We start from the raw sequence: 12,692 nt of genomic DNA on the forward strand, positions 1-12,692 counted from the left end.
GGGATTTTGCACACACCTGTCAACCTGTATGTTTCACATTCAGTCAAGGCCCCTGACTTGCATTGTGAGAATTCAGAATGATGACAGCAGGGCCTGACATTTGGTATACAACTCTGGAGCCTGTTTTTAATTTGTAAACAGAAGTCACCACAACTATTTGGAATGACTCTCATTCTGCTCTACTGAGTCTTGGGAGAGAAGGATTAATTCATTCTGCTTGAGTGGATCACTGGATCTGGAATAGCGTCCATAATTGCCTCTAACATGATACCTTGCCTCCTGCACTGGATACAGGTGAAGAGAAGATGAGGCGTTGAAGCACAGCCAGGATGCAGTGATACTCCTTTGTTGCTGCTGCTTTAAATTCCCTCTGCTTTTGCATAAAGGTGGTTTGATAGGAAGAAATTAAACACACTGCACACCCCTAACTGTATCTCATAGTACTGATTTGCAACTAGGTTTTGTGGAATGAATATTTTATTGAAAGAGGCATGTGGGCAGCCTAACAGTAAGATGCACAGTAATATTTCGCAGAGCCCTCCCAATACTAGTGACAAGGACCAGAATTTTGTAAGAGTTGGGAGAAGCCCAGTGAATCTGGTAGATTTCATAGTGCTTTCTCTGTGGGTAAGGGGTGTCCTTATCAACTTCACAATGCTTTTTCTAAAGTAAATAAATACTGTGCCGCCCCCTCCCTGCATCTCATGGTCTCAGGCACAGACCAGGGGGATTTTTTTAGAGACGAGTTTCCCCCATGGGATTTCTATACTGTTGTTATACTCCAAATAAACACCATTTAACTCCCTGAATCTCAGACTACCAGATGTCAGAAATGGAGGATGGATACCAGTCCTTTCTGACAGTCACAGATACAGGCAGAGGTGTATTCTTCTATTTTTATTTTGTTCTTTCCTGCTGTAGATCTTGCCTCTCTGAAAAACCTTCCCTATGGAATTATCTCTCTGCTGCTGCAGCCACTGCAGAGAAGTAACCATGAGAAGATGATTTAAAAAGGAGTGTCAAGGCCTTGAAGAAGGTATTTTCTCCCTGCAGTGCATGACTCCTTTGAGTGGGCTCTGCTGCATGGGCTTAGATCTGTTCTGATATTGTTCCCTTGTATTACAGGAAGGTGTGATTCTGGCCTGGCTTAGAGAGAAGGCAGATTTCTTCATTTTAAAGGTGCCCGTGGAGTCAAGAGTCATGCAGCAAGGGAGAATTTTCTTCCAATCTCTCCTAGTTACAGCACTGAAGAAACAAAAGTGAGAGTGCCTCTGCCAGGTGAAAACCAGGTCAAAACACATAATTTGGATGGTGCTATGTTGAAACTTGTGCTAGTTTATCACAGCAAAGGAACTAATGCACAGTCAAAATTTATTCCGTTCTCTCAGAGGTGTCTGCTACCATATATATAGCATATAAATGATGAGGCTTTTCTAGAATCAGATGAGAGTGTTCCAAAAACCTAAATGCTTCCAATTGTCCTCTACCTTTGCTCTCTAACTGGCTTCCACTCAACAAGATTCTCTCTTATTTCAATGAAAATGATGAGGAAATCTACTCACTCCAAAGTCACCTGCGCCACAGCGTCCATAGAACTGTATCCATTTTCCATGAAAATCTCTGTGTATCGTCCCATTTTAATGGCTTCCAGCCATTCACCTACAGATCTGTAGACACCATTTCCCAGTGGACTATGTTCACCTAATAAATTTGAAACTCTAAAAGAGAAAGCAAGATACAAATTAAGACATCAAAAAGCACACAAACATGAGGGCATAAGACTTCGAGCACAGGTGTGGTTTGTATGAAATATGGCTACAGGATAATGAATTGCTCGGTGACCTTGAAGTGCCCAAGACCTGCAGTTACCCTTGTTAGCTTTAGAAAAATATGTTTCATGGAACTGACTGAATGACCATTTTCCAGCTTGAAATTTTTGATTTCAAAAGGCTGTTTCACCATCCCAAATTGGCTGGTGAAACTGCATGACTGAGGCAGGCTTTCATGACCAGGGAAAGCTCACATGCAGCATAGTCACGTTCAAAAAAGCACTGGCTACAACAACAAAGTCCTGGCTGAATACAGAATGAACCTCCTGCAACACACGGCCTGATCTGTGCTCTTACCATGGGAGGAGGCATATGTCACAGCTAAAGGGAGTTCCTCTTATTATCTCTAATTGGGAATAGTGTGTTGGGGGGACAGGTGATTCCTTTGTGTGCATTTAGCATTTCCATCTGAGAGGAGTGGGGACATGGCCGGGTCTTGCAGTTGTCTCCAGTAAATGGCTGGAGTTGGAAAGGCTAGCAGTGTACCAGGGAATCTCTCTGTACTAAAGGTTTGGGGCTTGGGGACTTCCCAAGAACATCCCAGAGGGTGACATGGGCAAGATTAAGTCTGTGAGGGAAAGTCCTCTTCTGTCCTAAAGCTTAGTCAAAGCCCACATTTCAGCTTCTTCTGTATTTGTGAGGCAGCAAAGTTCACAAAGCAGAGATCTCAGCATCACCTTTACCTGTCTTGTTCATTGGACCCAATAATTAAAATGGTTTTTTGTGTTTGTTTGAATTGTATACATTTGAGGAGGTCATCTTTTAAAATATGTGCATTGTTTCTTTGCACTTTGTTGCACCAAAGTGTCATGTGAGCCTTGCAAAAATACTTCGGGCAAGGTACATTTCTTTTTTACAACATGTATCAAGAGGTGAAACAGTTAGGCTTTTGTAGAGACTGTTTAATCCAGTGTCATTCATTTCCATGCTGTGTCTGGAGTCCAAATGCCCATGGTACCCACGAGTGGCAATTCTTTTCTCAAATTTGGATGGGGGAAAATATGTTGGGGCAAGCATTTGGATGGGGGCAAATATGTTGGGGCAAACATTTGGATGGGGCAAAAGAATTGATGCTTTTGAATTGTGGTGCTGGAGGAGACTCTTGAGAGTCCCCTGGACTGCAAAGAGAACAAACCTATCCATTTTGAAGGAAATCAACCCTGAGTGTTCACTGGAAGGACAGATCCTGAAACTGAGGCTCCAATACTTTGGCCATCTCATGAGAAGAGAAGACTCCCTAGAAAATACCCTGATGTTGGGAAAGTGTGAAGGCAAGAGGAGAAGGGGATGACAGAGGATGAGATGGATGGACAATGTCATCGAAGCTACCAACATGAATCTGACCAAGCTCCGGGAGGCAGTGGAAGACAGGAGGGCCTGGCATGCTCTGGTCCATGGGGTCATGAAAAGTCGGACACGACTAAATGACTAAACAACAACAAATGTGTTGGATGGACAAAAAATGGAAAAAAGGTCCTTGTGCCCCCAAAAGGCACTAGGAGACTTCTTAAGGAAGACAAAATCCTGTCAAAAATTCAAATTTCTGTTTGGTGGTAGAGGGCTGAGAGTGCCAAGACCATTTTAGGGGCCCTAGGAGTTCATGGCCACAGATTACATTTCCCCACCCCTGCTTTAAATGCTCTGAGCAAACCATAGATGGGAGATGCTGTTTCAGTTTCATACACCTGTAAGTATACTGTCTGTGCAGGCAGCAATCTATGGAGGCAGAGGGATGGCCATCACTAATCCTGCACTTCAAATGCCATACAAAACCATACTTAACTTTTGATGAGTTGCCTAATCACAGATTATGGTTTTGTCAATGCAGACTACCTTTTGCCTTGCTATAGTATAAAGCAGCATCTCCTTTAAAATAAAGGGAAAAACATTTCTTATTGGCAGATCCATCTAGCTTATTTCTTTATAACCACGTTCTAAACCTATCTAGGTTGGGTGTCTTATCTTTCATCAGGGGCTAAATCAGAAGAGAAATCAGTTTGTATAAATGATTTGGGTAATGACTGAAAATTAAAAACACAGCAGTATTAGATAATAATAGCAACAATAACAGAATGATGGCCTATGCGCATTGTGGGCTGAGCAGGAGGCAACTCACCCCAACATTTTGGGATGAGGTCCCCTCTCAGACTGTGGGCTGCCAATGAAGGTGGCCCATAATTCATTCATTACCTGCTTGATGCATTCACCAGAGTTTTCAGACTACTGGGGTTGCGGATGAGCTTGTCCAAAATGCAGACAATTTCATCAAACTTGGGCCTGCTGTTCCGGTCCTTCTGCCAGCAGTCCAGCATAAGCTGGTATAGAGCAGCTGGGCAGTCCATGGGACTTGGCAGACGATAGCCTTCTTCAACAGCTTTAATCACCTGAGAAAAGATAAAGCAGAGATCCTTTCTCAAGGCAAATTATTTCAACTATGCTGCTTATACAACTGCAACAGCCTTTGAAAAGGAACACACAGACCTCTCTAACTGAAGCATTCAAATAATAACTCTGTGGATAAAGTAATGTCTGCAGGAATGATGGCTTGAGTAAGTTGTATATCTACAACGTAATTGTGGGTTATTTTGTGTGAAGGCTGTTCATCTCATTCCAGCTATTATAGTGGATTAGCTTCATGTTTACCATTTTTTAACTTAATGAAAGAAGGCTGGAATATAAATGCGAAATATAATGTAACCACAGCATCCAAGTTCCTATTTTCTTGACCTTCGATAAGGGCACACTGGAAACAGCAAATTGCCCATCAGGAGAATAGCCAGCATTTGCTTTAGCCATAACAAGGTTTACCAATAGCAAACAAGCTTGCCCTGATGACCACACAATAACTCCAATGTCTCTGTGTCATAATATGGACCATAAACTCCAGATGGTCTTGCTGAGTGCATCAGTGTCCTCTGGCTGTTTGCCAAGAAGCGAGATGCACTTTTTGAGATGGGTAAGCATTTGAGATGGTCTTTTCAGAGCAAAGCAGCAGCTATTTCTCGATGACCAGTACTAGATCTCACAGTCACTTTTAAGAGCCATTTCACTTTTAATCACCGTGCATGACCACAATTTATGGACAGAACTTGGAACATTATTAGTATAGTAATTTTAAAACTTACTAACTTGTTACTCTTAAATTGATTTTAATATATATTTTAAGAATCTTAATAATAGAAAAATGGCAAAATAGCCACCCTACAGTAAATGACTCCTCGCCCACAAACAATGTTTAGAAAAAAGCAAGCAAGCTTTGCATGTCACACTCAAAAAAGATTGGCATTACCAATAAGGTTATGTCCTTGTTAACCTCCAAAAGTACCAAGTTACAGATAATACTGTAAATTGTAATTTGTTAACTCCAGGCTTTATGCATGCATATAGTTTCATGTTTTCTGTATGTAATCTTTTCTCCAAGTGGTAGAATTATGAGCATATATAGAACTAGTACAAATCCCTAACTTTGAGTGATTACAGACAGCCTCTATATCAGGGCCCATCTACATGTGACACTTGGGAGGTCTGTGAATATTTTTTTAAAATCAGCAGAAATAATTGATAGTGAGAGGGAATTGGTCTGAAATTGTGATGTCGCCAGAAGTTTTCTTGTCCTCCCTTCTAATTTCCAAACAAAGAAGACAAATTCACTGGGGTGATAGCTTTATCATATATTTGTACAGAGGCAGTAAATGTGTGAATACAAGATCCTGAAGACAAACATATGAGGAGCTGTTGCCTTCAAGTCTTGGCTATAAGTTTCCATACACACCTTGTTGGCCATTGTTGGGAAAAGCACACTGAATGAGAGGGATTCTAGATTAATCTAATAGATACAGTTAATCTAATAGATTAATCTAAATCTTAATTTCCAAATTCCTCTAACCAAAGCAGACATTTGGCAGATCTCAAGCTGCTTTCTTCTACCTGACCATCAATGTTTCACATAATCTCCACTTGGAAATAGAACCTTTGTGGGGAGTGGCCATGGTTTAGCAACCCTCCCTTACGTTTTGGGGAGAGAACCTATGTACCAGTGAAGCTGGAATCACAGAAAGGTATATCAGATAACAACAACAACAACAACAACAACAACAACAACAACAACAACAACAACAACAACAACAACAACAACAACACAAAAATATGATGGCACCATAAAGACTAACTGCTATATTTGAATGTGAACTTTTGTGGACATGTCCACTTCCTTAGACCTCAGACATGTTCACGAAATCTCACATTAAAATATAGCAGTTAGTCTTTAAGGTGCCAAAACATTTTTGTTTTCTTTATTTTTTATGTTTCTTTTGTTTTTGCCTGATATGCTATTACACAGAGGTATCTGTGCCTCTATTACTAGGAGGAATATAGAGGAAATCCTGCACTAATCTGAGAAACTGTATATATTATTACCATGGTAGCGTTCCCCTTTATTATGTCAATGGTTCATGTTTGTTATGTTAATTGTTCATGCATATTCATGTTGCTGAGAGGCGGAGCCGAGAGAGATGTGATAAGAGGCGGAGCCAGAGAGAGAGAGAGTCAGTCAGAGAGAGAGAGGAGTGTGAGAGAGCAGAGAAGGAGAGAGTGTGGAGTTTGGGGAAATCTGAGAGGTGATTAGAGTAAGGAGTGTATTATCAAATAGAAGATTGTTGTTAATAATAAATTTACCTAAAGAAGATATTCATGAATCACTATCAATTTCTGTAATCAATGAACAAAAGTTATATTTAAAAGACTCTGAAGTGTGGACCTGAATCTTCATCTTCCTGAAGTAATGATGATTTAGTGATCGCCTGGTGGCAGCAGTGTAAAACGGGATTGTTTGCCTTCCTGTGCTCTAAGTCTTGATGGTCAAGCAAGGGGGCTCGAGGGTGAACACCACACTATGGCAATTAGATTTCTTTATTTTTACATGATCTGTTTTGCTCCTGTTATTTATGAAGACAGAAAGCATAGAGAAGTTCTCTTCTTGAAATTTCACTTAGCCTTTTCACATACTTTCAAGACTAATTTCAAGATCCAGTGAAGCCTGAGTTTGGACTCGAAGAACTCCAGTCAAGCCTGATTTTAAAAAGAATTTTCTTGAGTCAAGGGTACCTTTTTAGACAGAGGGCTGTGGCAAACAAGTTTGGTTCCTCACTGGAGCTTATGGGAAAAGCTTAGTGGTGGGGGCTTCTGAAGCCAGATCTGGGAGGGGGGGTCTAAGTTAGGAAACGACTCTGAAAGAAAATTCTTGTATTTTTAACTCATGATTTGAAGACCCAGTGGGCTAGCTTGAGGCTCAAGGCTCTAAGAGTTAGAGAGCGCATGTGAAAAAGCAGAAGCCAGGGGTCAGAGCAGATCTGAGGGAAGAGAAGAAAGAGCCTTTGCTTGAAATGGGATTACTTTGGTGACTAGAGGTAGGAGAAGAAAGATAGGTCCTTTTGAAATCAATAAACACTCTGTACTAATCATCCCAGAAGTAAAAATGCCACCCAAACGTACCAAAAGGGGGAGTCCTGAGGCTGAGGTTTTACCTCAAGAAATGGAGGGAAACAGTGACTCTTTATCTCAAATAGAGCAGGAGGAAATTGATGAGGGTGCCTCAGAGGAACAAAAGGAATTAAGCTCCCAGGAGTTTGAAAAATGGAAGCTGGATCGGGAATTTAAATTTTAGGAACTACAGCTCAGAGCTGAGCAAGAGACCAAACAAAGGGAATTAGAAATCAGAGAAAAAGCTGAAGCTGAGGCTAGACAAATGGAATTGCGTCAAAAGGAAATGGAACTTCAATTACAGATGAGACAATTAGAAATTTCTGCTCCAAACAATAACCTTAACAACAACAACAGTGTTGGAGGGGGAATTCTCTCAAAAATTGATCTTAAGAAGTTTCCCCAATATAAAAGAGGGGACTGTCCCTAATCATTTTTCATTGCTTTTGAGCATGCCTGCTGGGACCTTGAAATTCAAGATGATGAAGGATGATTGTTTTGAGAGTTCAAATAAGTGGAGATTTGGCTGAGTTATATTCACAGATACCGTTAGAAAAGGCCAGAGATTTTGAGGTACATAAAAATATGGTTTATTCAAGATTTTGTATTAATGCTGAACACCTGAGGTGAAAATTTCACTCTCTTACTAAAAGGCAGGAGGAATCTTATTCACAGTTGGGAGCTAAATTGCTGCAATGTCTTGAGAAGTGGATGGAAAGCGAGGAGATCACTTCTCTAGAACAAATGAAGAATTTGATTGGATTAGAACTATTTTACTCCATATTACCTGGGGAATTGCGTTATTTAGTTAGGACAAGAATCCTAAAAATCTACTAAAAGCAGGTGAACATACAGATTATATTAATGAGTACAGGAACCTCAGATTCTCAGAGCTAAGAGTTAACAAACCAAACTGGGACAACAATAAGAAGCCCTTTAATAAAAATTACCTCAGCAAAACAACAGGAGGAGATGGCCAGGGTAGTACTTCACCTAAATTGCCAAGGCTTAGTCTGCCAAAGCCAATAAACCCTGAGTCAGAGTTCACCAGATCTCCTCAGAATGAGAGAAAGAATTATAAATGTTTTAACTGTGAACAGCCAGGCCATTTACAATCCCAGTGTGTGCAAAATAAACCTAATATAGGGAAGAGTGATAATCAAACCAAAAAAGTGTATTATTTAAAACAAGTGGAATCAGCTGAGGAAAGCAGTAACCAGAGACCTGTTTCCATAACAACCAGCTTCTACTGATCTTGAGGAGGAGGACATTCCTGAAGCCCCTGTAGTACATTGTTTTTACATTAGAAATGACAATACCCTTCTCAGAAATTCTGGTGAACAGATAGTTGTGGGAGGAAAGAAATACATCACTATGAGGGACACAGAGTCTCAAATTTCCATAGTACATTCTGAATCTGATAGCCCAGGATGACATAATTCCAGGCAGAACAATGACCCTAAAAGGGATTGGGCAAGAAACCGTGGTGTTAAAAGTAGCTGAGATTCAAATAGGCTATAGGAATTGGTCTGGAAAGTGGCAGGCAGCCATTTCAGATGAAATATCAGCAGCTTTTCTACTTAGTTGGGACTTAATAGATCACATCAAGAGTGCTTTTGTGTCTACACGCTCAAAGGGGGGGGTCAAGCCTCACCCTCTGTAGCTGAAATTGATACAGTATCAGAGAAAAGCCTGGAGAGAGAGGTTTCCTTGGATACCCAGCTTAATAATGGTGCTGAAGCTGATTTCATACTACTGAAGAGTCGCAATAAAAATAATTTTGCCCAGGAGCGGAAGGAAGACTTTAGCTTGTGGGATTGCTTTGAAGCAGGCCGAACGCCCACTGAACTGTCTCCTGAATGCCCTAAGAGATTTTGCATGTATAAAGACCTTACATTAGCCACCCCATACAGAGGAAAGGGAGAACATCGAAAACAATTAGTGGCCCCTAGTAAATACAGGGAAAACATCATAAATCAAGCTCACAGTAGTTTGTTTGGGGCTCACATGGGGAATCACTCGAACCAAAAGAAGGGTTGCCCAGAACTTCTTTTGGCCAGGTATGGGTAAACAGATTACTTATTTTTGCAAAACTTGTGATGTCTATCAGAGATGAAGGACAGGGCAGGACAGGACTAAAGCCGAATTATGTCCTTTGTCAGTCATCTCTACCCCATTCCAAAGGCTGGCAATTGATTTGGTGGGTCCTTTACCTAACATCACCAGAAGGGGAAATAAATACATTCTGACCATTATGGATTTTGCCACCAGATATCCTGAGGCAATTCCTTTACGTAACATGGAAACTGACACAGTGGCAGATGCCTTAATCAATTATACGAGCCGATTGGGATTTGCTAGCGAAATAGTCAGTGATTTGGGGACAAACTTCACCTCCAAACTGATAAAAAGGTTATGGAAGGCCTGTGGGATTACCCAAATCAACTCTACACCATATCATCCTGAGACTAATGACTGAAAAATGTAATGCACATTAGTGCGCATGATTAAGGTTTATGTAGCAGAGAACCCAAATGATCAGGACTGCAAAATACAACCCTTACTATATGCCTATAGGAGCATTCCGCAGGAAAGCACTGGATTCAGTCCTTTTGAGTTGCTGCTAGGACGGGAGGTGCGCAGACTTTAGATTTGCTCTGCATGAACTGGGAAGACCATAGATAAAGTGACCCAGAGTCAGTGGTAGAATATATGCACAGGTTGCAAAACACCCTGCAAAGGTCTCTAGAGGTAGCTGGAAAGAACTTAAGGGCTGCCCAGACTAAGCAGAAGACCTGGTATAACAAGAAAGCCTGTGAAAGAACTTTTGGGCCTGAAGATGATGTTCTTTTACTAAGGCCAGTCAAGGGTCACAAGCTGCAATTAGCTTGGGAGGATCCTTATAAAGTAGTGACAAAATTGAACAATGTCAATTATGTGATACAGAAGGAGAAAGATGTAAGCCCTGATGCCTTAAAGAGATATGCGTCTGAAGATGTTCAGGAGGAGGAGCGGGAACTGCCTACCCTTTCCCTAGCCAAGCAAGTGAAGCCCTGAGCCAGACTTAAAGCTGACGTCACTAGAAAATGACCAGCAGACGACATCCAGGGGTCAACTGAGTGGCCAATGACCGCCAGTCGATGGAAAAGGTTGCAGAGGAAGGAGCCAGTGGCCGACAGAGGGACTCCTGAGTGCCAGCAGACATGTGTCCATCTGAAGGAGATGACAACATCCGGACCAGTCCACGGTGCGCCAGACTACTACGGTATAGTAGTAGGGAGGCCTGGAAGGAAAAAACAAGAAATCGGGCCTTCTCAGCAGTAGCTCCTCGCCTCTGGAATAACCTTCCTCCAGAGATTCGTGCAGCCCCTTCGCTGGGCATCTTTAAAAAACAACTGAAAACTTGGATGTTTGTGCAGGCCTTCCCTCCAGCTAATGCTTGATTTCTTTTTCTTTTTTTCTTTTTCTTTTTCCTTTTTCTTTTTATATTTTCTCTTTTTCCCTTCTTTCATCTTGATTAACTTGTCTATTGATGTTTACAATTCTTGTTATATTTTATATATGGTTATATATGTTGGTAGCTGCCTAGAGTGGTCGTTTGACCAGATAGGTGGGATATAAATACAACAAACAAACAAACAAACAAACAAATAAATAAAGTGAGAGAATTGGACTTTGCAAATTTTGCCTTTGCAACAGAGGCTCAGATTGTGCCTCGAAAGCCCAATGACTGATAGGGGTGGATAATCCAAGCTGATATTGTATTATAAATGTTCTGTTTGTAAATGTGCTGAAAAATTGAATTGATGGATAGAAATGTGAAGAATGATTCAAGGACTTTTATTATAAATTGAAACTGACTATAATTCACAGTTTAATTATTTATGTAAAAGTTTCATGTTTGTGGTTTCTGTATGGTTGAAAATGTTAACTGTAAATAATAAGGTAAAGTATATTGTTGAATAGTAGTGAAATGTTTAGAGTATAAGGTATAGTAATTGTTGTGTTAAATGTGTTATATGGTAAGTAAAGTTAAATGCAAGTGTGCCTGTTTGTCTAGGAGGAAAAATGTGTTTCCCCTCCCAAACAAACATATTTAAGGGGGAAGGTCTGTAGCGTTCCCCTTTATTATGTCAATGGTTCATGTTTGTTATGTTAATTGTTCATGCATATTCATGTTACTGAGAGGCGGAGCTCAGAGAGATGTGATAGGCAGAGCCAGAGAAAGAGTCAGTCAGAGAGAGTATGAGTACCGTGAGAGAGTGGAGAAGGAGAGAGTATGGAGTTTGGGGAAATCTGAGAGGTGATTAGAGTAAGGAGTGTATTATCAAATAGAAGATTGTTGTTAATAATAAATTTACCTAAAGAAGATATTCATGAATCACTATCAATTTCTGTAATCAATAAACAAAAGTTATATTTAAAAGACTCTGAAGTGTGGACCTGAATCTTCATCTTCCTGAAGCAATGGTGATTTAGTGATCACCTGGTGGCAGCAGTGTAAAACAGGGGATTGTTTGCCTTCCTGTGCTCTGATGGTCAAGCAAGGGGGCTCGATGGTGAATGCCACACTACGGCAATTAGATTTCTTTACTTTTACATGATCTGTTTTGCTACTGTTATTAATGAAGACAGAAAGCATAGATAAGTTCTCTTCCTGAAATTTCACCAAGCCTTTTCACGTACTTTCAAGACTAATTTCAAGATATATATAACGGCTACAAATATACTTTTGGAAACAAACAGTGACAGTGAGATCAAGACTAACCTATGTTTACATTAGGACATTGAAACAGAATAGACACAAGTACTGTTGATTTCAGTGGGTCTGCTTCTGAACCAACTCTAAGATTGTTGAAATCCTGGTAAAATATAAAAAGGCTATTAAACCAGAGCACTTTTGAATATGTGAAGAGAGGGAGCAGCTGAGACTCTCTGATGCTCTAGATATCCTCCACTATTCCTCTTTATACATGTAGTCTCCTTTTCAGGCTCCCACTCTCTAAACAAAAAGAGTGATGATGAAAACTGTGAAGCTATCCTGCCCCCTCTTTCAATTTAATCATATAATGAATGCCTGAACAGGGCTGTGGTGTAGCTTAATGGTTTAAGAGAAAAATCAGCACACTGTCTCCAACATTAGAGGCATTTAGGAGAAAATTGGACAACCATCTGTCAGATCTGCTTTGATTCCTGCACTGAGCAGTGGGTTGCACTCGATGGCCTTACAGGCCCCTTCCAACTCAATTATTATATGATTCTATGCTCCTCGGGAAACCTTCAGTTCATATTTCCCTTAGGCACAACTTAAACTAACAAGGAGCAGAGGCTGTCAACCAGTCTATAATGACGATGCACTATCTTGCCTGATTGTTGTAAAGACTG

General features: G+C 40.6%; 1 protein-coding gene across 11 annotated transcripts in view; it reads right to left on the bottom strand.

Moving 5' to 3' along the window:
- EPHA5 (EPH receptor A5) overlaps window positions 1–12,692 on the bottom strand; it is a 270,566-nt gene that overhangs the window by 20,977 nt on the left and 236,897 nt on the right. For all 11 annotated transcript variants that reach the window (XM_078377660.1, XM_078377661.1, XM_073003962.2 and 8 more), the window contains 2 exons: window positions 4,020–4,213; window positions 1,563–1,718 (listed from right to left, as the gene is read on the bottom strand). In XM_078377660.1, coding sequence (XP_078233786.1) covers window positions 1,563–1,718; window positions 4,020–4,213 — 350 coding nt within the window. The remainder of the gene's footprint in view (window positions 1–1,562; window positions 1,719–4,019; window positions 4,214–12,692) is intronic.

This window comes from Pogona vitticeps, chromosome 6 (genome assembly GCF_051106095.1).
Source record: "Pogona vitticeps strain Pit_001003342236 chromosome 6, PviZW2.1, whole genome shotgun sequence".
In the NCBI taxonomy this organism is placed as follows: Eukaryota; Metazoa; Chordata; class Lepidosauria; order Squamata; family Agamidae; genus Pogona; species Pogona vitticeps.